The 26,066-nt window shown below is 39.9% G+C and overlaps 1 protein-coding gene across 1 annotated transcript in view; it reads right to left on the bottom strand.

Moving 5' to 3' along the window:
• Window positions 1–9,690: 9,690 nt before the first annotated feature.
• Window positions 9,691–26,066, bottom strand: part of sf3a3 (splicing factor 3a subunit 3) — a 32,013-nt gene continuing 15,637 nt past the window's right edge. Inside the window, exons 12-17 of the mRNA XM_033045333.1 lie at window positions 24,578–24,647; window positions 22,486–22,650; window positions 20,284–20,394; window positions 19,225–19,315; window positions 14,111–14,166; window positions 9,691–10,255 (exon numbers count right to left, since the gene is read on the bottom strand). Coding sequence (XP_032901224.1) covers window positions 10,178–10,255; window positions 14,111–14,166; window positions 19,225–19,315; window positions 20,284–20,394; window positions 22,486–22,650; window positions 24,578–24,647 — 571 coding nt within the window. The 3' untranslated portion in view covers window positions 9,691–10,177. The remainder of the gene's footprint in view (window positions 10,256–14,110; window positions 14,167–19,224; window positions 19,316–20,283; window positions 20,395–22,485; window positions 22,651–24,577; window positions 24,648–26,066) is intronic.

Here is a 26,066-nt window from a genome sequence, read left to right as displayed (position 1 = left end):
GATTTGTAATCATCACCAAATTAATAAAACAAGGACAGAAAAAATTACTGTGCGCACCCCATTTTACATTCTTCAATTGAAATGCATACATTTCAGGTAGCACAGTGGTGCAGCTGGTAGAATAATGGAACTCCCCTCCCATTCCCACACTTACCTTTCTGTCCTGGGCACCTACCACTGTCAGTGTGAGGCCACATGCAGATTGAAGGAACAACACCTCATATTTTGTTTGTGCAGCTTACAACCCAGTGGTAGGAATATAGATTTCTCGAACTTCAAGTAACCCTTACTCCCCTCTCTCCCCTATCCTAGTTCTCCTACTAGTTTCACTGTCCTCCTCCCGATTAATTATATTGTTTATATGCCTCATTGTCATCTTCCTATCATCCAACAATGAACCATTGTACATTTTCTTCAACATCGTCTGCTTTGATCTATTCTTTTCACACCTTACGTGTTCTTTGTACTCTTCCATATCTTGTTTCCCTCTTCCATGACTCTTCCAAGACTCTTAGTCTATTTGAAGGTCTCAACCTGAAACGTCACTGATTCCTTCTCTCCTGCCTGTCCCGTTGAATTACTCCAGCATTTTGTGTCAATCTTCGGTGTAAACCACCATCTGCAGTTCCTTCCTACACGCATCATCTCCTGCATCTGGTGGTACTTGTCCTCACCCTTAACCACTTCTTTTTTGACTCATTTCTCTTTCCCATAGCCATGGGCCCCAACTATGCCTTGCAATGTGTTAGTTATGTTGAACACTCTTTGTTCCAAACATACCCCGGCATCATTCCCCAACTCTGTCTCTGCTACATCCATAACGGCATTAGCATTGCCTCCTGCACCCATGCAGAACTCTTGATTTCATCAGGTTTACTACCCATTTTGTTTTATATCCACGTTAAATATTGCATCATCTGCCAATATTCTACCAAGTTCCTTTCCTTATAGATATCCTTAAATATGACAGTGCTTTTGCTGTTTTCCTTTCCACTCACGCACAAGATATAACCGACACTCGAAAATCAACATTTAATATCCATCGGAGATAGACACAAAATACTGGAGTAACTCAGCGGGTCAGGCAGCACCTCTGGAGAGAAGGAATGGGTCGAGACCCTTCTTCAGATCCATCCCTGGCTTCTCTTAATATGGTGGGACCAGTACACGACCTGGAATAATTCCATGATGATGTTTATTCCTATTCTTTTAATACAGTGTTATACAGCACAGAAACAACCCTTCAACTCCACCTTGTCCTTGTTGACCAAGATGTCTATCTAAGTTAATCTCATTTGCCTGTATTTGGTCCATATCTCTTTAAACCTTTCCTAACGTATTTTTTAATATTGCAATTGCACACACATTCCACCTCATCTGGCAGCTCATTCCATATATCCACCACCTTCTGTGAAAAAATGTTGCCCCTCAGATACCTTTTATATCTATTCACTCACCTCAAAGCTATGCTCTTGAGTTTTTGGCCTTCCCTATCCTTGGGAAAAGACCGAGTGTAGTTGCGACTAACTACCCTATCTCTGCCACTTATTATTTTAGTAACTCTATACAAGGTCACCTCTTTGCCTCCTTTGCTCCCAATTCAGGTTTGTATGAGACGTTCTCACATGCAACAGCCAAAATTAAGACAATGGGGTATGCTGTTTAGCCTACATTAATCATCTTCAATTTACATTATTTCACACCATTGCGATATTTTGCACCAGTGCCATCTCCTTCGTTGTCATGTGCTGGGGTAGCAGGGCGAAGGCAGCAGACATTAACAGAATCAACAAGCTCATCAGGAAGGCTGGCTCCATCCTGGGAGTGGAGTTGAATTCATTGAAGAGCATCTTGGACTATTCAGCTCACTCTCTCCATGACACACTGGCCAACCTGAGGAACACCTTCAGCAACAGACTGGTTCCACCTAGATGCAGCACAGAATGCCACAGGAAATCGTTTTTCCCTGTGCCTATCAAACTGTACAAGTCCTCCCCCTTCTGTCGTGGGGTTGACTGACTCACCTAATCTCCCCACCACCTCCCTGTCTCCCCAATCTTTGCACATCCCCAATCCTGGACTTTCGACTTGTCACTTTAATTTCATGTTTCATGTATCTTGTTGTGTTTTATGACTGTTGGCAGACCAATTTTCCTCCTGGGATAAATAAAGTTCTATCGCATCGGATCATATCATAACTCAGCAGGACGGAGAGCATCTGTGGAGAGAAAACGGCAGGTGATGTTTTGGGTCAGAAACGGTCCCTGTCTGGTTCCTGGATAAACACAGCAGGCCAGAGATGCTTCCTGACCTGCGGAGTTCCTCTAGCACTTTGTTTTTTACTTAAGATTTCAACACCTGCAGTTTCTTGAGTCTCCTGTGTTATAGACCTGACTTATGTTGTCACTTAGTTAATCAGATATGGGATAACAGGTTTGCTTTGGGATACTTGTGCGCTCAGAGAGTCAGCCCTCACAACACTAGTTACATTTGTCTGGGTTCTCTGTCCACAGTTTAGACCATCCAAGTGAATTACTTTGTCCCAGCAAATTGTTTGAACATACAGAGATGTCTCGTCAGTTTTACATTGTGCTCCATTGTAAAGGTGTAATTCAGAGGAACCATTGTCAGGAACAAAATATCAAAGTAAACTATGTCATTATACCTATCAAAATTGTATTGAATCACCTACTGTTATATTTGACCTGAAGAATATATAAATCTGGTGCATTTTGAGTTTGGAAGCCTCGCTCACAGGGTCCCCAAGAGAATGACTACTTCTCCTGATGAACAAGGTCCTTCACGTCTACAACTTCAGTGTCTCTGAGTGACTCAGTCTAGTCACAACAAAATCTACCAAATTTTCCAATGTCCCTTTCGAAGTGGTTCAGAAAAGACTCACACAGCCAGGCTCAGCTCAGGGCATTAGTCTTTTATATTTGCTTCCTCTCAGTAGACTTAACAGTCAAATTAAGATAATAGCTCTCCGGAGAAGACCATGCAATCGGCATCCAGAGATATATTTACACTCTTCACAATGAATGGAAAGTTTCCACACTAAACTCTTACCTTGGCGAGACAGATAGTAATTTTCCAGAGCTGTCATCCCATATTCTGAGCTATAAATGTAAGGAAGCAGAATGTGCGGCAATTATAGATGCCAGTTAGACTTTAGATTTTATACTTTAGAGAATACAGCTTGGAAACAGACCCTTTGGCCCACTGAGTCTGTGCTGACTAGCGATCAGCCAAATACCAGCACTATCCAACACACTGGGGCAAATTTACGGAAGCCAATTAACCTACAAAACTGTACATCTTTGGAGTGTGGGAGGAAACCAGAGAACCTGAAGAAAACCCACGTGGTTACAGGGAGAACGTACAATCTCCGTTCAGACAGCCCCCACAATCAGGATTGAACCCGGGACACTGGCGCTGTAAGGCAGCAACTCTATCGCTGCACCACTGTGCCACTGTTCTGCATTCCAGTCTCTGGAGAAAGACCACCCTCAATTATCTCTGGTGCCCCAATCCCAAGGGGGAATTTCCATCTCCTCAAAGCCATTGGGGATTTATAGATCAAAGAGATCAATGCAATAGATCAAAGCAAAATCAATCTCAGCTTCACAAACATCTACTGCAAAAACAAACTTTAACCTTTCAAAGGCGTAACTGAAGTGCAATCCAAAGAGCCGACAACATCCCAGGGTGGCCTGAATGTGTCAAATGCCCCCAGAGACTGAAAAGGGAAAAGTAAAGCCTTTAAAAATAAAAACACAGAAAAGATAAGAAAACGTGCTGGAAAATGATGGTACTGCGGGAAAATGCAAAAGGTAAATAATGTATGACAATGATAATTTAGTTTAAGCCTTTAGTGAAAATTAGCATGCAATTTTTTCAAACAAATCTCATTAAAATTCAGCGAGTTATATCTGCTCTTCATTTATAATGTTAAAGTTGGTCAGTATGTTAAACTGGATTATTTTCCCCTCGATCTTTCCCCTCGAAATATACTGAACCACCTTGCTTCAACAAGTTTATTCATCACCTCGGGCAACTGACTCTGGTCCACAACCTCTCACTCTCTTGGAGTTCCAAGTGTTCCCCAGAGCAAGTGGATTACAATAGGCATAATACAAGTATATAAGCAGTGGGAAGCAGAAGCAAATTTGGCGCACTTTCTTGGTCCAAGCATATCATGACACGGTGTGTGTGTGTGTAAAGGCAAAGGTCAGGTTCCTCAGGCCAAGTGATCGCAAGCGCATGATCTCATTATCACCAGTGATCAGGTTAAATGACTCAAACTATTGGCTCGCACATTATCACCAATGATCAAGTTCCTCAAAATGAGTGACTAACTTCATCATCACGGCTGAAACAGAACCCCAGCATTTTTCCACTCAACGCTGTAATCTTCCACTAACTTACACAGCAAAAACCAAACTCGTCAAGTAGACCAATACATTGTCTATTCTAAAGCACCTGCAATGCATGCAAGTCTGGAGAAAGCAAAGGAGAACAATTTATCGTTTAAATATGTATTTATATGTATTTATAAATATGTATTTATACATATTTAAATATATTTTTCCAGGTTCGTTCAACGGTATGCTTAATATTCCAGGCTTTGTATGAGAGCGCCTGATTTTATTTGCAGTGATAAATCAACCTCTAATAATATCCTGACAAAATGAGACGTGTCAATGAATCATAGGAACAGAGTCAGAGACAACAGCTCCATCGATTTTCCCTTCCCCACAACCTGGGTGCCTGTAACCTGTCTCAACATCACATGATTGATTGAATGATCTGACATCTCCAGGACTCAGGGAGTGGATGGTTTTTAACTGATTTTGTTTTCCCTTTAAAATAATTTACTCACTTGACACATAAGGTTGAACACGTGTCATTAGGAATAATACGGATCAATCTCACTTAATTCTGGAAAATAAAATTCAAAGATTCAAAGTGTCATCATTGTAAGTCTTCTGCAATCTTGACACTCTGCAGATTTTCACATTGCATTTATTTTTATCCAGGATATTTTGGAAAATACTGTTATCAATACTGTTACAAATGATAAACTGTACTTTGGATTATTATACTCCTAGAGAGGACTAGTGACAGATGATCATGTACCTGCAAAGCTAATGTAATCTAACAATACCAAATGCTAGTGATTCCATAACAAACACTTTCATTAATCCAGGTTTACATCATTGTCATACTTGGAGCAACCATGTAGGTCTAATATCAGGTACTCATTAAATATTTACTTTGTTATTCTTCTTCTAGAATAGTTACGATCATGTGTATTTCCAACATTCTCCGTCTTATTTCACCTTGAAAATAATACTTATGACTGAATTATTTCCCATGATTATTTAATTTCTAGCAACAATATTTTAAAGTTAAAAAAAAAAACTTGATTGAAGACTAATATATATATTTAAGCAGCAATGTTAGGCAGGAGTGTGTGTTGTTACATCTGAATATACTGACTGTAGCAATTAAGGTCTGAATACTAATCAAAAACATAATGACATGTGACTAGAGCATTAATATCAAAGCAACTAGCCACGTGAGACCCATGTGAAATGACTCATGCTTTCATCCATCTTAACTTATTGGTCTATCACCTGGCTTAACTGGGAGATAGAGCAGAAATCCTGCAGGAATATTACCAAAAAGCTACTCCAAAACCTGCAAATCCATTTGACTTAAGTGCTGAGGTGCATGGATCCATTTTGATTTTCTATTTAATTTTTTTTCAAAAGAAAACATGAATTTAAAAAGCAAAAATACGTTATTCATTTCAAACACAGAAGTTATTTCAGGGTTAATGTTTCAAATGGATTAACTCTCCTGTGAAACAGTACACTAAAGCTGTGGTTAATCATTTCAAAAGTGTGCACATATTATAGCTGATTGAACATATTATAGCTTAGGACAATTGTTGCATTACTCTCATGATATTTGCAGACAACCTGTTTCAATTTACTCCCAAGTCTTCCCACCACTCTGCTTACAACAGGACCAGAAGAGCAAGCATTTTAACATCCATTCTAATGACATTGGAGAACAACAGTAACAGATGGGAATCATTCAGTGCTGTAAGCATTCTTGGTCATTTTTATTAGATCACAGCTGATCGGTACCTCACATATTTACCTCCCCTCCATCCATAGCTTTCCATTATAAACCTTATAAACTTGTCAGTGTCAGTTTTGAAATATTTAAAGACCCAGAGGCAAGGATTAGTCAAGGAGCTTGGTGGGACATATGTAGATTTCAAAGACACTTGTTAAAATGTCACCATGATACAGAGTATTTGTTGTTAATCTATGATTACAACATAGTGTGTTTTACAAACAACTTTGTAATCATAGATTAAACCAACATTTTAACTCAAGCACCTCCTCTGGCAGCTCGTTCCATACACCCACCACCCTTTGTGTAAAGAAGGTCACCCCTCAGGTTCCTGTTAAATCTTTCCCCCCTCACCATAAACCTATGTCCTCTGGTTCTCGATTCCCCTAGTTTTGCAAAATGTCCACTCGAATTGCAGAGGTCACTGAACTTTGCACTTCTAGAGATAGTGGATATATCTGAAGAAGGGTCTTGACCTGAAACGTCACCTGTTCCTTCTCTCCAGAGATGCTGCCTGACCCGCTGAGTTACTCCAGCATTTTGTGTCTACCTTCGATATATCTGTTGGGGTTTTGTTCTAAACATCGAGTCTTCCATCAGTCCAAAAGGGATATGGAGAAACACAAGGATTACTTGAGTGAATAAAATACTCACAAAGTATCATAAATACATACAATACGATAGAACTTTATTCATCCCAGGAGGGAAATTGATCTGCCAACTGTCATAAAACACAAAATTCATGAAATTAAAGTGACGAGTGGAAAGGATCGGGTTTGTGCAAAGATTGGGGAGGGGAGTCAGTCTCAGTCTACCCCACGACAGAAGGGGGAGGAGTTGTAGTTTGATAGACACAGGGTAGAAGGATCTCCTGTGGCATTCTGCACAGCATCTTGGTGAACCAGTCTGTTGCTGAAGGTGCTCCTCAGGTTGACCAGTGTGTCATGGAGGGGGTGAGCTGTATTGTCCGAGATGCTCCGCAGTTTGAGGAGCATCCTCCCCTCCAAGACTACCCCCCATGAAACCAACTCGTCCCCAGGACAGAGCCAGCCTTCCTGATAAGTTTGTTAATCCTATTGGCGTCCGTGCCCTTCACCCTGCTGCCCCAGCACATAACAGCGACCATTGTATTGTTATTGATCATGGCTTAATGCTGTTTGAGGATCCAACACAAACGATATTGCCAGAGTTCAATGCATTTGAACAAAATGCTATGTTTAAATGTTCTCCTTGGTGCACAAGTTTATTCAGAGTTCTCAAAGGAGTTAGGGGTGAGGAAAGGGACACTGCAATTGTCGTTTCCTTAGTAGCACCAGATGTGTTGATGTTTCCAGTGACATTACTCATGGGAGGTATTAAAATAGTAATTGAATGCCCCTTCACAGCTGCTACACCAGAAGGCACAGCACAGGAGGCCGTTGATCGAAACCTTTCCTTTTTTGGTTAGCAAGTGCAGAGATGCATGCTTATATAATTAAACAAACCTCCCAGAGGCTTACTGTGGACTGCAGGCTCTACAACTCAATTATTTCAGCACAATTTCCAGGATACATTTTTTTTTGTCAATGGTGTCTCAGTGACATCTTAAATGGAATGCAATAGAATAGAACAAGTAAACCCCAGAATGATTGATCATACAGTGCCCTCCATAATGTTTGGGACAAAGACCCATCATCATTTATTTATTTGCCTCTGTGCTCACAATTTGAGATTTGTAATAGAAAAAAAATCACATGTGGTCAAAGTGCACATTGTCAGATTTTATTAAAGGCCATTTTTATACATTTTAGTTTCACCATGTAGAAATTACAGCTGTGTTTATACATAGTCCCCCATTTCAGGGCAAAGTAATGTTTGGAACACATGGCTCCACAGGCATTTGTAATTGCTCAGGTGTGTTTAATTGCCTCCTTAATGCAGGTATAAGAAAGCTCTCAGCACCTAGTCTTTCCTCCAGTCTTTTCATCACCTTTGGAACCTCTCATTGCTGTTTATCAACATGAGGACCAAAGTTGTGCCAATGAAAGTCAAAATAAGCCATTATGAGACTGAAAAACAAGAATAAAACTGTTAGAGACATCAGCCATCATTTCTCCCATTTTTCTCTGCAGATCCTCAAGTTCTGTCATGAGAACATCTGCAGACCGTGTCAATTAGGTGCAAAATGCATAGAATGGATTGGATGGCTGAAAACCAGGCATACACCGTGTAAATAATGTTGCAGTTTAACTTTGCCGAGTGTTGATTGGATGAGGTATTGAGCCTTGTCTCCGTTTCTGGCAGATCAGGGTAAATGTTTTTAAGTTGGCTTCCTTGCGAAGTCCGGTTTGAATACAATGTATTGAGCTGCTGTATTATTGGATTAGGGCAATGTCTATTATGTATGGGGTTAATCGATATCTGTAATTGGATTATTAAGAGACCACTCCCTTGTGGTTTGACCCCTCGAGGTACCGGGACATATAAAAGTCCGCTACCATGAGGTCCAGCGTCGATCTTCTGGGAGAGCGATTGGGACTGCGTGACCTTCTGGAGTGTCTCTGAGCGAGGCCTAGAGGGCTTGAACAGGCAGATACGAGGATCGAACCCGCTGTGGGAGAGGTACAGTAGTTGAACTGTAATGCGCTTTTGTAAAAATAAAATGTAGTTGTTTCAAGTGCTTGATTCTGTGTTTTTACTGAAACTAGACTGGGAGGAAGCTTAGAAACAAGCAATTATCACCCTGAAATGGGGGACTATGTTGTAATTTCTACATGGTGAAACAAAAATGCCGAGGATGGGTGGCATAGTTCAACATCATGATGTGGAGCACAAACTCTAATTTTCTGTGCTAACTTGAATTCCTTTCAGCACGTTGGTGCATGTTGACAGTTAGTTTCATGAGGTTTAAGGCAGAGCAATGCAAAGAGGCCAGAAATTTCATAAGATCATAAGTGATATGAGTCGAATTAAGCCATTCGGCTCAGCAAGCCTACTCCGCCATTCAATCATGGCTGATCTATCTCTCCCTCCTAACCCCATTCTCCTGCCTTCTCCCCATGACCTCTGACACTCTGAAATTTGTGGTGATTTACAATTTATGGTACGTTTCTTCCTTGCCAAAAGTTATTAAATGTTATGTATAACAGCAGTATACACAATAAATGTCCTATTATTTTATCAGCAAATTCCCGATTCGGCTAGTCTCTCTCGTTTTCACATTATCTTCCTTGGAATCTTAATTCCTATTCACTCCATGTATCTTCCATATGACACAATTTATTGACCATATGACTTCCTTGTCAAATGGCACAAGAGGAAAGAGGCACGCTACTCAATCTGGAGCATGTTTTGCATTAATTAATGAATTTTTCCTCAAACTATCAGGATGGTAGAGGGGAAAGGCAGGGAGGAATCTCTGCATCAAGTTGGGAAGTTGGAGCTGGGTGGGCTTTCAGGTAGCTGTGATCGAACTACAATGTAGATAATTGTAACAAAAATAGGAAGAAAGCACTAAAGTAATAGTATAACAGATAAAAACCATTTAACACAACAGAAAGGCAAAAAAAAACACAATTTGCTTTATTAAACTGTAAAAGGATGCCAGCTTCTGGGGAGAAAAACAACTAAAATAAAGACTTAAACTATTTGTTTAAATGATATAGCATTGTTTATTATAAATTACATTCTGCTTTGACAAACTTGAGATCCATCTATAAAGGTTTCACACCCACTAACAAAAATGGTTCTAATCCCTCTGCTCACCCGTTATGCTTGTTTTATGAAAATACAAAGCAGAATGCTGTATATCATTACACTGAGATTTAGAATACTAACAATTACTAAATGAGATTTAGAATACTAAACAATTACTAATTGCATTAGATCTGGTTCTCTTCAAATTCCTTTGAATTAAGCTACAGACTTTGGGGAATACAAGATCTGTTCTTAAACTAATATGACTGGAGAAAGAAATTAACTAAGCTTTTAACATATGGATATCACCGAGCATGAAAAAGACATCTGTATGAAGCAGTAGTTCGTTGGTTTAGAGTAAGCCTTGTCTTTTTAAATCTTCGTAGGTTTTCTTGTTAACTACATTTCCACTTGAATCTTCATATTCTTCCTAAAGTGCAAAATGTTAATTTGCTAATTAAAACAATGCTTTCAGAAAATGTACTACTATTATAGTGTCGGCAATAAACTACTTTCAGATAGGAATCAACATACAACGATATAACCCACACCCCTTCAATGATCATCTGCGATTAGATTTTGAGGATGAAAGAAAATCAGAAACAGACCAAACAAAATGTGATCTGACTATCTAGCGCAGGGTATTTAGTAACTTGGGGATTTTGTTGCACATTAAATGCATCATATAAATAAGTTGGTGTTATTTCAAAGGGTCAGCTTGACTTGGGAATATTCACACCCAAGTTAAACAGATTTACATTGGTCTCCAGGTCATGAGAAACATGGCACCAATGCAATACTGCGGAAGTGCCCTCAGAGACGGTTTTTATATGAGACATTAAGGGCCCATCATACCATTTCAGGCCAGATTAAAGAGTTTTATGGCATTACTGCCCTGAATAAGTAGTTCCTCTTGTGTTCCAGCCAGCATTTAATATTTTAACAACGTGGTAAACAGCTGATCGGGTCTGATGAAAGATCATCAACCTGAAATGCCAGTTGTTTCCACAAATGTTGAGGATTTCCAACAGTATTTTTTTAGATTTCAGACTCCCCTTGTCTTCTGCTAATGGTTTCCATATTACAAACAGTGCAAACTGGTCAATTATTTAATCGATATTCACAGCTGTGCAATAATTAGCGGCTGTGTTTACAGACAAAACATTAGGAACTTTACTTTAATAAACATCGTCAGACTGGGCATCGAGGTCATTAAAAGTACCATATTATCGCAAGTCTGAAAACTATTTTAATCTCCAAATTGATAACACTGACAAAGGATTGTTAAAACAGCACAATGCTTACAGAAGGCACAGTGAATGGGCTGGCACAACATGCTGAGTGTGTTACAATCTCATTTCCTAAAACCTACAGAAAGTGGTAATGGTATGGCATAATTTCCCTGGAGAACAAGAAAACAACGTTTTCCACTGTGTCTTTGTACACATGACAATAATAAACCAATACCAACACAGACAATGATTGCAGGAATGCCCACTGGATACAAGATAGTTTGTTGTGTAGAGTTGGCAAAAATGAATGAAGCCACAATGAATGAAGGAACATATTTTCAAATAAATTTGCAAGTCAGCTTAAAACAATACATGACATTTAGTTTAGGTTGAAAAAGAAAACTATAACAAAAAAATCCCAAAGTTACATGTATAAACCAGGGAGAAAAAAATGCTGGAGAAACTCAGCGGGTGAGGCAGCATCTATGGAGAGAACGAATAGGTGACTTTTTGTGTCGAGACCCTTCTTCAGACAGATTTCCGGGGCGAGGGGGTGGGAAAAAGAAAGGAAGAAGCGGAGACAGTAGGCATTGTGTGAGAGCTAGGAAGGGGGAGGTGAAGGAGGGAGAAAGCAAGGGCTATCTAAAATTAGAGAAGTCAATGTTCATACCGCTGGGGTGTAAACTACCAAAGCAAAATATGAGGCGCTGTTCCTCCAATTTGCGCTAGGCCTCAGTCTGGCAATGGAGGAGGCCCAGGACGGAAAGGTCAGAATGGGAGGGGGAGTTGAAGTGCTGTGCAACCGGGAGATCAGGTTGGTTAGTACGAACTGAGCGGAGGTGTTGGGCGAAGTGATCGCCGCGGTTTTTTCTGGAGCGTTAGAGGCAGGGGTTGGGGAAGACCTGATATAAGTTTATAATATTCTGAGGGGCATAGATTGGGTATATAAATCTTTTTCTCATGTTGGCAAAGTCAAAAATCAGGGTGAACAGCTCCAATTTGAGAAGGAATATGTTTAAAGGAGGTGGCAGGGCAACCTTTCTTTAGAAAAATACAGTGTAGTAGGTACTGGGGAAGGTAAAGGGGAGGGGGGGGCGGGGGGATGTGCAGAATCAGACATGATAGTGGTGTTAAGGAGACATGTCGATAGGCACATGAATATTCTGGGAATGGAGGTTGTGGATCACTTGCGTGCAAATGGGGTTTGCTTAATTCAGCACAGATAGTGTGGGCCTAAGGGCCTGTTCCTGTTCTTTCCTTTTCATTTTAGAATGCTTAATCCCATTTACTGCCCTTTAAATCTGGGATTGCAAGCATCGTATACTGTGGGTGAATAGTAATAGACCTCAAGAAGCTGGTGGAACTGGAAGACATTGTAGATGAAATTTAAGCAGAAAGTTGCCAAGTACCGCACTTCATTTTTCAAAGGCAGAGTGGGATAGCAAATATAAAGCAAATCAGGACTGGCTAATTTTATATAAAGACCGAGTGCAAGAGCATGGAAGTCAATAAAAACCTTCATAAAAGAGTTATGTCACAGGTGGGGTACTGATCTAATTCTGAGCCTCACATTTTAAGACAGACACAAAGGCCTTCAAGGGTATAGAATATATTTACCAGAAAGATTCCAAGCATGAGAGAAGAGAGAATGTTGAAAGAGATTTGAAAGAAGAATTTAAAATCATGAGATATTTAAAATTTTTGACTTTTCCAAAGGGAACGGGGAAAACAGATTAAAGAGGCACATGAAAAATACTATGGATACAGTGGTTAGGATCAGGACTGCAATGCAGTAATGCAGGCACAAATAATCCTATTGTTCAACAAGGGACTGGAAAGGAAAATTACATGAAAGGAAAATACTGACAAGGTGGGTAGAGAGCGGCCAGCCAGATTGCACTTGGAAAGACCCAACCCAGACTGGAAGGATAATAGGCCTCCTGTGCAGTGGTAATAAATACTTTATTGGTTTCACCACAATAACAGGCAGTATTATTTTTCTTTCAATGTTCTCCTTTCACTCCAACACCAGTAAATTCTATAGAAAAGTTTGCTGATTAAAATAACTCATAATCTTAGTCACAGAGCCACACAGCACAGAAACAGACCATTCGGCCCAACCTGTCCATGCCGACCCATGCTAGTCCCACCTGCTTGTCCATGGCCAAAACCCCCAAAATATTTCCTATCCATGTACTTCCCCATGACTTTTAAGTGTTGTTATAGTACCTGCCTCAATTACCTCCTCTGGCAGCTCGTTCAATAGACCCATTGTGAAAAAGTTGCCATCAGGTTCCCATCTTTCCCCTCACGCCTTAAACCTTTGTCCTCAGGCTCTTGATTCCCCTACTCTACGTAAATGACTGTGCATTTACCCCATGTATTCCCCTCATGATTTTATACAGCCTCCTATGCTCCTAGGAATATAGTCCCAGCCTGCCCAACATCTCCCTATAGTTCAGGTCCTTAAGTCCTGGCAACATCCTTGTAATTCTTCTCTGCACTCTTTCCATCTTAATATACCAGGGTGACCAAAATGGAACGCAATACTGAACAAATGCAGCCTCACCCATGCCATGTACAACTTTAATATAACATTCCAACTTTTAGACTTAATACCTTGGCTGATGAAGGCCAATGTACCAAAAGGCTTCTTGACCACATTGACACCACTTTCAGGGAACTCTGCACATGTATTCCAAGATCCCTCTGCTCTACACCATTCCCATGGCCTCTATCATTCAATGATAAGGTCCTACCCTGGTTCGACTTCCCAAAATGCAACACCTCACACTCATCTGTAATAAACTCCATTCTCCATTCCTCAGCTCACTTGCCCGGCTGATCAAGACACTGTTGTAATTTTTGGTTATTCTTTCATTGTTTGTGCGTCAACTAACTTCACTCGAGTTCCGGTATTTTCTGTTTTAGGTTCTCTTTGTTACATGTCTGCACTGCTCCACCTTGGACCATACTCAACTAATTCAATAGCAGGTTTCAACCAAATGGTATGGGTTCATTCACAGTTCAAGTAACTCATTTACAGCAATTACCTCTGTGTCTGGCTGCCATCTCTCTGCAGCCTTTGAATGCTTGAGCTTTGCCCACACTAATTGGGGGGAAAAAAAAGAAAGTTGTTAATATTATTGTCTAGGTGTATCTAAAGTACAAGTTCTCCCTACTGGACAAATCACACAAAATGCCGACCTGTTTACCAAACCCAAGGCTTGTTTAAGATTATTTCCACTTAAATGACAGAGTGGACAGATAACTTAATTCTTGTAAGCAAGTAAAGATTAAGAATGACCTCTACTAAAATTGACAGGAATATTGAGGTTTCCCATGACTTCTCTTACGAGATTTCAAAGTCACACCATCCGTTGTGCATTTTCTAGATCTACTGTGTGGAAGAATTGAACTCTTAGTTTAAAAAGTAGACACCAGGAGCAAGAGTGGTTAATAATTTTGTATTTAAAATATGTAAATAACAGTGTGATGGTCTAGTAAAAAATGGTACTAGCTACGCCTGTCATTTATCATTATTCTACACAAATTGTAGTAAAATATAGAATGTAACTCTCAAATCAGTATTAAAATTCCTGAATTATGCAATTATCAATGAAAAAATACTGAATGCTCTTAAGTTAACAATTACATTGTCATCCTAAGATTGGCACTGCAGTAAAGTATTACCTTTCGGCATAGAATGCAACAGCCGGCAGTCAAAGTGGGGACTGTTCAAACTGCCCCACTGCCCAATATCTTAACCAGCAGATACCACCCCACTACCCAGGCCAGGAGTACAGGGCCATCGCATTTTGAAGTCCGGAATAAAAGTCCAAATAGCAACGAGTCAGTTGTGTCACAGAGCGCAGGCCCCATCCCCTAAAATGTGCTAACACTCTTTGACAGAGGACAAAGCTAGTGGTCAAAGCTATCATTTACTTTAAGTTTTTAAATATCATTGATATTAAGAAGTAGTAAAATTGGAATAAAACATTTAATTTAGTTAATTAAAATTAAACCTTGTAAATATTAAAGCAAAATAATTAAGAAAACATTCCTACACTGTCCGATGGACAAACTTAAAATCCCTATGGAAAACTAATTTTCATACCATTCACCTGTTCTGGACTAGTGCAGAATAGGAAAGCAGCCCTTAGTGTCAAGAGTGCAGTAAGTGCCTAGTGATTGAATACTGCCATTTCCGTTCAGAACTGCTGCTCACAATTCAGCCAAATATCTCAACCAACATTTTTAGTTTATTCAGAGGCTCCAGATGCTGAACTTTGTTGGTTTAATCTGCTCATTGCACAACGTTGAGCTATCTAGGGATCTCAGAGCCCTAGTGAAATGAACACTTTAACAAGTGCAATGAGGAGGAAAGTCTTATGACTGTACAGCAGTGCATGAAAACAGTTTACAGTAAGATGGTGTTCCACTTGGGCAATTTAGGAAAACACATTCCAGGCTGCTGCTATTGCAATTTACTATTTGTTGCATTTGGATGTTAACTAGGAGATACGAAGAATACTTGTCTGACAATGATAACCCGCCATTTACAGTGCAACAATAAACATTTGAACATCAAGGAGTAAATGATCCAAAGCAAATGAAATAAATGTAACTGAAAATGTGACTAAATTCTTTAGCAAAAATATGGAAAGACAGTTGTGCTGCTGCATTGGTGTATAGGGGGATCTTGGGGTCCAAGTCCACAATTCCCTGATAGTAGCAACACAAGTAGATAGAGTGGTGAAGAAGGTCTATGATATTGCTTGCCTTCATCGGTCAGGGTATTGAATATAAGAGTCAACAAGCTGTGTTGCAGCTTTATAAAACTTTGAATAGGCCACAAATGGAATAGTTTACATAGTTCTGGTCAGCCCTTTACAGGAAGAATGTGAAGGCTTTGAAGAGGGTGCAGAAGTGGTTTACCAGAATGCTGTCTGGATTCGAGTGTATTGGGAGAGGTTGGGCAAACTTGGACTGTTTTTTCTGAAGCTATGAAGGTTTATTAGGCCATTCGGCCCATCAAGTCTACACCACCATTCAATTATGGCTGATCTATCTCTTCCTCCTAACCCAATTCTCCTGCCTTCTCCCCATAACCTCTGACATCCATATTAATCAAGAATCTAGCTATCTCTGCTTTAAGTATATCCACTGAATTTGCCTCCACAGGCTTCTGTGGCAAATAATTCCACAGATTCACCACCCTCTGTCTAAAGTCCTGGAAAGGAACAGGCCTTTTGGCCCACAATGTCCATCCTGAACACGATACCAATTTAATCTCCTCTGATTGCTCTCGATCCATAGCCCTACATATTTATGTGCCGATCTAAAAGCCTCTTAAATGCCACTATCATATCTGCTTACACCATAACCTCTGACAGTGCGTTCCAGGCAACCCGCCACTCTCTTCATAAAAAAGCTTACCTCACATATCTCCTTTAAACTTTTTCCCTTTACCTTAAAGCCATGCCCTCTATGGTTTGACATTTCCACCTTGGGAAAGAGGTTCTAACAGTCGACCCTATCGACACCTCTCAGAATTTTAAATACTTCTATCCCCTCAACCTCCAAAGCAAACAATCCCAAGTTTGTCTAATCTCTCCTTATAGCTAATATCCTCAAATCATGGGAGCGGTCCTGTAAACCCCGTCTGCATTTCCTCCAATGCCTCAAATCCTTCCTATAAGGGGGGTGACCAAAACTGCACAATCCTCTAAAAGACTAAACAAAGCTTTTATAAGTTGCAGCATGCCTTAATCAATGCCTCAAATAATGAAGTTATATGCCTCTTTGACTACTCCATATACAAATGTTACCACTTTCTGGGAGCTATGGGCTTCGACCCCAAAATCCCTCTGTACATCAATGCTGTTAAGAGTCTTGCCATTAACTATATACTTACCCCTTACATTCAACCTCCCAAGTGTAGCACCTCGCACTTGCTCGGATTAAACTCCATAATTTCTCCTTTCATATCTGTAGTTGATCTAAATCCATCTGTATTCTTTGATAGATTCCTCACTGTCTGTAACATACTAATTTTGGTGTTGTCTGCTAACTTACAAACCAACCCTTTGCATTTATATACATCACAAACAACAGAGGTCCCAGTAGATCCCTACGGAATCTACTCACCTCCGGCCAGAAGTACACACTGCCAACACTAGCCTGAGCCTTCTATGGGTACGCCAGTTCAAAATAAAGCTACCAAGTCACCATGGATTCTGTGCATCTTAATCTTCTAGTCAGCCTACCACGGGGGATTTTATTAAGTGCTTTACTAAAATCCATGAAAACAACACCCTACCCTCATTGATTACTTTCATCACTTTCTCAGAAATGTCAGTCGTTATTAAGCCACTTATTGCATTCAAAGCCATGCTGACAGTCTCTAATTATCCCATTATCTTCCAAACGCGAGGAAATCCCATCACAAAGAATTCTCTCCATTGCCTCCCCACCACTGACTCGAGGTTTACAATACAATACAATACAATTCAATTTATTGTCATTTGGACCCCTTGAGGTCCAAACGAAATGTAGTTTCTGCAGCCATACATTACAAACAAATAGACCCAAGACACAACATAATTTACATAAACATCCATCACATTGCTGTGATGGAAGGCCAAAAAAACTTATCTCTCCACTGCACTCCCCCCCCCGATGTCAGATTCAAAGTCAAAGCCCCCGGCGGGCGATGGCGAATTGTCCCGCGGTGTTAGAGCCCCCGGCGGGCGCTCGCAGTCCCGCGGCCATTCCAAGCCGCGCGGGGCGGTGATGTAGGCCCCGCTCCAGGAGCTCTTCAACCCCGCAACTCGGGCGGGAGAAGTCGCCGCTGCGGAAGCCCTGAAAAGCGGTCTCCCTCCAGGGACCCGCGGGCTCCCGGTGTCACTGTCCGCCAAACCCGCGGTTGCAGCCTCTGAATCTCCGGGGGTCGGGCCGCAGCAGCGTCCACCACAGCTCCACCCGCTCCGGACTCGGCCAGCTCCGCGACGGTGAGGTGAGTAGTCGGCACCAGAGCCCCCGGTCTTCCATTTGGAGGCCGCTCCTCGTCGCAGCCCCAACGACAACGGACCCGACAAAGAAAAGGTCGAGTCTCCCGTGCAGGGAGAGATTTAAAAGTTACCCCCTCCCCCCACACACATACCCCAACAAAAAATAACAAAAACTACATAAAAACATAGACATAAAATAATAAAAACGCAGACGGACTGCAGAGGCCGCTGCTGACGAAAGTCGCGCCGCCCACCGAATGATGGGCGGCGCGACTATAATTCCAGCCTATTACCAGCCTATAATATCATGGATTATGTCTGCTTCTCTTTTTAAACAAAGGAATAACATTGGCCACTCTCCAATCCTCCAAGACCTAATCTTACCTCTTCGTTCTTGCCTCTCTCAACATCCTGGTATAGATCCCATCAAGCCCTGGAAGATTTATCTACCTTAATACTTTTCAAGAGACCCACCACCTCCGCCTTGATTTCAGAGTGCCCTAACATATTAATATACCTTGAACCGATGTCACTATCCTCCATGTTCTTCTCCATTCATACAGATGCAAGTGCTCCTTTAGTACCTCGCCTACATCCTCTGACGGCATTAAAAATGTCCTCCTTTATCTTTGAGTGATCCTACCTTCTCCCTAGTTACCCTCTCAATTTTGTGCATCTATAACATTTTTATAATGTACTTTAAACTATTAAACCAATTTCATCGACCCACTGCCTTTTACCAGCATTTCCTTTCCATTTGAAAGTGACCACAAAGCATAGTCGCACTGCCACAGGTAATACAATCCTTTCACTTTGCCAAAAGCCACAATAGGTCACAATAATGAAATAATTCCCATGAATTGTTAACAGTATAGACATTCTGACTCTGCATGAAATAAAGAGAACTTTTTAAATTGACAAGTAACGATGGCAACAGAATTACTAACAGATTCAATAAGTTTTAAACAGCAAGTTTGTAATTAAAGTCAAAAGATTAGTGCCATTGCATGAAAGAGGCAACTATGGACAAATGTAGACAATCAAAAGAGGGAGATTATAATTAATAATAATAGCTTTTGCAAATGTTTTGAGTTAGGAGAACGTACAATGGAATTTTATTCAATTTTGACTCAATAAAACAAAAGAGCACTTACAGGATACTGCATCCTCAATTTGGGTAACATTGGCAAAATGTGCCGTGTTTGGGATTCCGAGACACCTCATGCCATGAGCATGACGCCACTCCTAAAATTGGTGAAAAAAAATACACAGGCATGTGAATAACAGAAATAAACACACAAATATGCGGCATGTTGTTCGGCTTGGGAAGTCGGGCCGAAAGGCCTGTTTCCATGCCGTATGACGCTACTTCCCCCCCCCCCTCTCTATGACCATCAGGGACAGGTTATTTTCTGTATATTTGTTGCTGTGATTTAGTTTTCAATTAAGTTATAGAAAAGGGTAATACATTCAATCACTGTGTGTGTGTGTGTGTGGTCAGACTTTCATACTTCTATGCCTTCATTTCTCTCTGAATATTTTCTATCAAGCCTTATATGTGTCAGTAACTCAAAAACGTCCACCATACAGTCATGACCTTGCACCAAAGACAGTTCATGATAATACAACTTTACCTGGACAGAATATGAAGTTAATGACCTGGTCGGGTCACTGAAAAAAACAAGGCAAACTTCAGTAATAGGCTTCTCTGGGCATGTTTACATACTGAACATAGTGAATGTTCTCCGATGGAACGTATTTAAAACAGATAGCCTGATTACTGTAACTCTGTTTGTCATCCACACAGAGTCAACCACAAGATCAAAGTCCCAAGCAGAAAAACACATGTCACCCCTAAAGAGAAAAATCTCCTGTTTTCAAAATTGTAGGTCAGTGTAGCCAGTGTAAAGTTGGGACTGGGGTCACGGGACATAAAAAGAGCCCACCTTATATACCTTCAGAATAATATATTAAATTAATTTCAACCTCTGGGTAATTAATTTACCAATCTCAAAAACTTTTGGTGGAAAAAAGTCATTTGTATGCAAGTCAGTCATCGATTACAAAACATTTAAGATGACTCTCTATATGAGTTAACAAGATGTAGCAGAAGGAAATAAAGTAAACAAGCAGAAAAGTAACCTTGAGAACTATGCATTTTTTAAACAGTATTAAGGAGTTTACACTCTTGATAAAAACGGTCTTATTCTTACAGCAAAGTGGCGTTGGAATGCTTTGGGTCCTCTGTAAGTGTAATTTCCACAAATTTCACAGTTGTAGTTGATGTTCAAACCATGCAGCTTGTACAACCAGTACGGAATGGGCTGGAAAGGAATTACAAAAAGTGAACATTTCTTTGAAAAGACAAAAAACAGTGAGATATGCAAAAATTGATTGATGCTGCCATCTGCTGTTGATTAGTAGCACTGCTACCTACTGATAGAAATTAAGATTTGTAAAGAATAAAAACTAAGATCAATGGGAAAATTATACAGAATTTGTGTTAGTCCTGAGAATCTCAAATTTAGGAAAAACAAAAAAAACTCTGATGCTGCAAATCTGAAATAAAAAGAGAAAATGTCAGAAACATTTGAAGGTCCTTCAATTCGAAACATTCTCTTTCTCTATTTCCACAAATGTCATCTGATATACTTTGTATTTCAAGGATTTTCTTCTTTTTTTATTATAGACTCAAGGTTAGCTCAGTTTGAATAAGGAATTTAGAGGTCACTATCCTGAAATGTCCTGATAACAAGGAACATGAAATCTACTTTTCTGTCCACAAATGCTCGCTGATGAGCTAAGTATTTCAAATTGAGTTGCAAAATTAACTCCTGGTGTTCCAACAAATATGAATCAGTCCAAAAGTTCAATTCAAACTACCAAATGCATCATGAAGCTGTTAAAAGTTGGAAAGAGAATTGTTTAAAAGGTCATAAGGAATAGAAGTAGAATTAGGCCATTTGGTCCATCAAGTCTACCTCGCCATTCAATCATGGCTGATCTATCTCTCCCTCCCAACCCCATTCTCCTGCCTTCTCCCCATAATCTCTGACACCAATACTAATCAAGAATCATTCTATGTCTGCCTTAAACATATCCAGTGACTTGGCCTCCACAGCCTTCGATAGCAACGAATTCCACAGATTCATCACCCTCTGAAATTTCTCCTCATCTCCTTCCTAAAAAACATCCTTTAATTCTGAGGCTATGATCTCTCGTCCTAGACTCTCCCACTAGTGGAAATATCCTGTTCAAATCTACTCAATCCAAGCCTTTCACTATTCTGTAATATTTCAATGAGATCCCCTTATTTTTCTAAACTCCATCAGGTGCAGGCCCAGTGCCGACAAATGCTCATTATAGGTTAACCTACTCGTTCCTGTAAACTTCCTCTGGACCCTCTCCAGAGCCAGCACATCCTTCCTTATATATGGTGCCCAAAGTTGCTCACAATATTCTAAATGCAGCCTTACCAGTGGCTTATAGAGCCTCAACATTACATCCCTGTCTTTTGTATACATGCCCTCTTGAAATAAATGCTAGCATTGAGTTTGCTTTCTTTGCTACTGATTATGTGTGACTTTCAGATAAAGTAAGATTTTAAGAACGAGGTATTCTTGTTAGAGGACCAGCGTTGTATTGTTAGATATGCTGAGAAACAATATCCAGCTATTACCATTGTTTAGTTGAGATACTCAATTTTGCCTCCTGTTACCTGGGCGGTGGTAAAATAACTTCTTCATCATTAAGGTGCCTGCTGTAAAATGACATGTTTAAACGTTTCCTCGGGGGTTGGAATGGTAAAAGCAAAGCCTACCATCCCCCACGTTCCCCCCCCCCCCCCCCCCCCCCCACTGCGCGCAGTAGCTAAGCTTTAATTTTATAAGTTGATTTGAAAGTCACAAGTCTCAAGTTTTAAAAGTTCAAATTCGAAATTCCCTTTCCATGAACTGAATTTTCGACAGGATCTAGAATTATCTAAAAATATCGTGAAGAAGGTATGTAGGAAAGCCCAAATCTGGAACTGCGGTAGACTATTTCAACGTGACAGCATAATTTATTCAAATTACAGAGCACATGACACTATTTCAGGAAGATTCAGCATGAATCAATTATTAAATATTTTTTCCTTCTACTCAATTGAAGCAAAACTCTATGGGACATGTTTTGGTGCTACCTACAGTTCAAATATTCATCACAAAAGTTTTTAAATTAAAAAATCATAAACGTGGACGGATGAAAGGATCGATAGGAGCATCGCGGGATAACGTTAACAAAAATGTGCAGGAAAATTAGCATTCGGAATCAAAACACTTTACAGCTCTTTAGAATTAAATTTCATTCTAAGTTATCACCAAAGTGCATAAATGTGAATGGCCAATGGATCTTTCAGCACCTTGGCTTATGCTCACCTTGCCATCCCAACCCAGTGGCAGGTTCTTGGGATTGTAGATGATTTCATTTTCATCATCTTCACTTTCACTTTCACTGATATGCTCCTCTTCTTCCTCCTCCCGCTCCTCTCCAGTCCGGGCTTGTTTGCGCTGAACATTTTCTCTGGTGAGCTGTCTCTGTTCCTGTGGGGCAGGAGAAAAAAAAGTCACAAGACATCAGAAGGCCACAGATACTTTGCTGCATTACAATAACAAAACTAATTTGCTCAGTGTGACAAACTGAAGAATCCTTTGTGAACGTACAAGATCAACCGTCAAATTTGACATCAGATAAGCAGAAATCTGTTGTAGGTTGCTAAATGTTATAAAATATACAGACTTTTTTGGGCAATATCTTGATACAATGAAAAGTAACCCCATACAATATTTTAAAAGCAATGGTAAATTTATTTGCAGTTTATTTCAATTACAAAAACAACAATTTCTCATACCCCATCATGAAAATTAAAATTGCCATTAGCAAGAATTTTTCTTTCTTCAGAAACAAGGAATGCATGATATAATAAACACCACAGTAGTATAGGTAGTGCCACTCCTTCACAGCTCTGGTGATCCAAGTTCAATCCTTTCCTCAAATGCTGTTTCTATGTAGTTTGCATTTTCTCTGTTTGCATGTAGGTTTTCCACAAGTGCACCAGCTTCTTCCCTCATAGGAAAACTATTCTAACTAGCATTAGGTATAGCGTGAAAACATGCCCTTCGGCCCACAACGACCATTGATCACCCGTGCACACTAGTTCTATGTCATCTCACTTTGTCACCCACTCCCCACACACTAGTTTCCATATTTACTGCCACAACTTGAATTGCGACAATGGTGTTCTTATTTTACTGTGATATGTAGCAGAAGTCAAGGCAACCACTATATACAAGCATTTTAAAAAGTACACCATATCCAAACCAGTGTTATCAACAATAGCAATAGCAAAAAAAAAGAAGTTGTACATAAAATGTATTATGAAAATATATATTAGGCACTTTGGTGCCATATGACTGTACTTACTTCTAATAAAATAAAATATTTAAAAAAAAAACAAAAAAAAAAACAATAGCAATTGCATTTTAAAGCATTAATTTATCCAGGAAGAAGGATCTCGACCGGAAATGTTGCTTGCTCTTTCCCTCCACAGATGCTGCTTGATCTGGTAAGTTCCTCCAGCAGTTTGCTTTTTTTGCATTACAACTTATTTTTCCTGAAAAGAATGGTTTTCTTGGAAACTATGTTTTAGGAAATGCAGCTGAACAAGAACATAAAGCCATTGTTTCGTACCGTACAAAAACTGACACTAAAAACCTCACCATCAGCCCCACCTTATAGGCCAATTTGCCAGCATCTCCGTTTGCTTATCATAAACTCTTTCTTTTCTCAGGATATCCAGCACAGTGGCACCAAAATATATCCTCACTGATGCCAGGTTACCATGCATAAAGCATTTTGTTAAGGAAGGCAATGAGCATTACTGGGAAATGGCCACAGCAAGCCAATAGATGCTGGGCTGAGCTACCACAGGAGCTGCTTCTACCCAAGGACTAGAGACCACAAGCCTGCCTCACTATCAGCCCAACTTGCACTCCCTGGGCAAGAGACCTACCCCCTAGCTCAGTATCAGCAAAAACCGCAGGCCCAGTATCAGCCCCATTCTCAAGGACAGACTCAGACCACCTGACCCTCATCCACCTTTCCACAGACAAAGACTCAGGACCCAGCATATAGCACTATTCTTTTCATATGTAAACAAGTTGATGGTATTAAAATAGATCAATATTTCTCCTTTCAACTGATTTACAGGGGCAATCAGCTTAAAAAACACGACAATCACATTTATTTGCATGTGAGTGCAGAGTTCTGTGCAAGATTTTATTAACAGTAAGTCACTTCTGCAATTACTTCGAAGTTATACTCTTTGATCCATCAGAAGTAAATCAGTGTCCCTCCAGATGAATCTGAACAAGTGGTCAACTATAGTTTATGAATAGTGGCCATAATAAGTTAAAAATCTTTAAATTTCAGATAGACCAGACAGATGTGCAATAGCCTCAATCAACTCACCCCAAGGATCTCTATGTATTCATATACTTGAGCTTCAAGGAAAGCAATTTCTTTGTTGCGTTCAGAATCCCTAGTTGGTGGTGGGGAGGGGGGAGAAATGGTGAAAGGGTGGAAAACAAGAATATTTAATGAAGATGAAAATAAATCATTCAAAAGACCATATTTCTTGTGATTATGTGATGCAAACAATGTTATGAGGCATATAATGATACACATGTCCAAGTCGCTGACATTTCTATTTCAATTTCTATTTTATGCATATAATATTTCACAGCAGTGATAATTCTTTTGGTTTTGTTCCAATTAAATTGAGAATTGTTGGCATGAAAGAATTAATTACTTCATCATTTTCTATAATAAGTATTGTCAAATACAGTATAGTTATAACAAGAGACCTCCTACGACAGGAACTATGAGAGCTTTGTTGACTGCATACTCTGATGATCAGGGGTCTTACAGCATGCTTTCTCTTTCGGGTCTTCACGATTTGATAGACAAAACACACCCAACCTATTATGTTATCTGAATCTGCATAATGCAATGCACAGAACTGCTATCATGCTATCCAGATATCATATGAACATATCAAACCATCTGTTTGAAAACACAAGTGGGATTAATAAATAGTAATTGGTACATTTATTTGCACTCTAATGTTGTGTGGGGATGCGCAATTGCATCATGTCATAAAAGTTAATTTTACAGATAAATCCATATTATCACTGATTTAAGCACATCTAGTGACTGATACATAAACATTCCATGATTAGATTCTTCTTTTATTATGAAGAAACTGCAAAGGTATTATAGTAGACTGCACTTCTTTTGTTGGAAAGGAGCGTTGGGAAACAAAGATCCTGCACAAGATCAGCCCTATGCTCACGCTTTGTGTGACAATAGGATTAATAACTTGGACGTGATGTGGTGAAAAGAAATTGCCTGTCTGCATTTTTTTTGCTGGTGTTCATGCATAAATTGTGTTCACTTGCATCAGCACCAGCATGATATTCATGGTCAATAGAATCGTAGTATAGCTCATCGAAAACAGAACAAAATATTTTCAATCGTGGATAAAAATGCTGGAGGAACTCAGCGGGTGAGGCAGCATCTATGGCGAGAAGGAATTGGCGATATTTGGCGATTATATGGCGATACTCAGCGGGTGAGGCAGCATCTATGGCGAGAAGGAATTGGCGATATTTCGAGTCGAGACCCTTCTTCAGACTGATGAAATAATTTTCAAAATAAACTAAGGAAACCATTCCTAAATTTATCAAATGTCATTAATCTGAAATGTAACTATGTTTCAGTCTCCCCAGGCACTGCCTATCCCACTTTCAGCTTTGTTCTTTTATTTAGGAAAATATTCTATTTACAGCAGACACTATCTCACTTAAAATCAGTCTGAAAGGTTCCAACTCAAAAGTCACCTTTCCTTATTTTCCAAAGATGTTGCCTGACCAACTGTGTTACAAGTATTTTGTGTCTT

This window comes from Amblyraja radiata, chromosome 27, assembly GCF_010909765.2.
Source record: "Amblyraja radiata isolate CabotCenter1 chromosome 27, sAmbRad1.1.pri, whole genome shotgun sequence".
Taxonomy (NCBI): Eukaryota; Metazoa; Chordata; class Chondrichthyes; order Rajiformes; family Rajidae; genus Amblyraja; species Amblyraja radiata.
The sequence above is the reverse complement of the archived record's forward strand: the minus strand, read 5'-3'. Positions and strand labels throughout refer to the sequence as shown.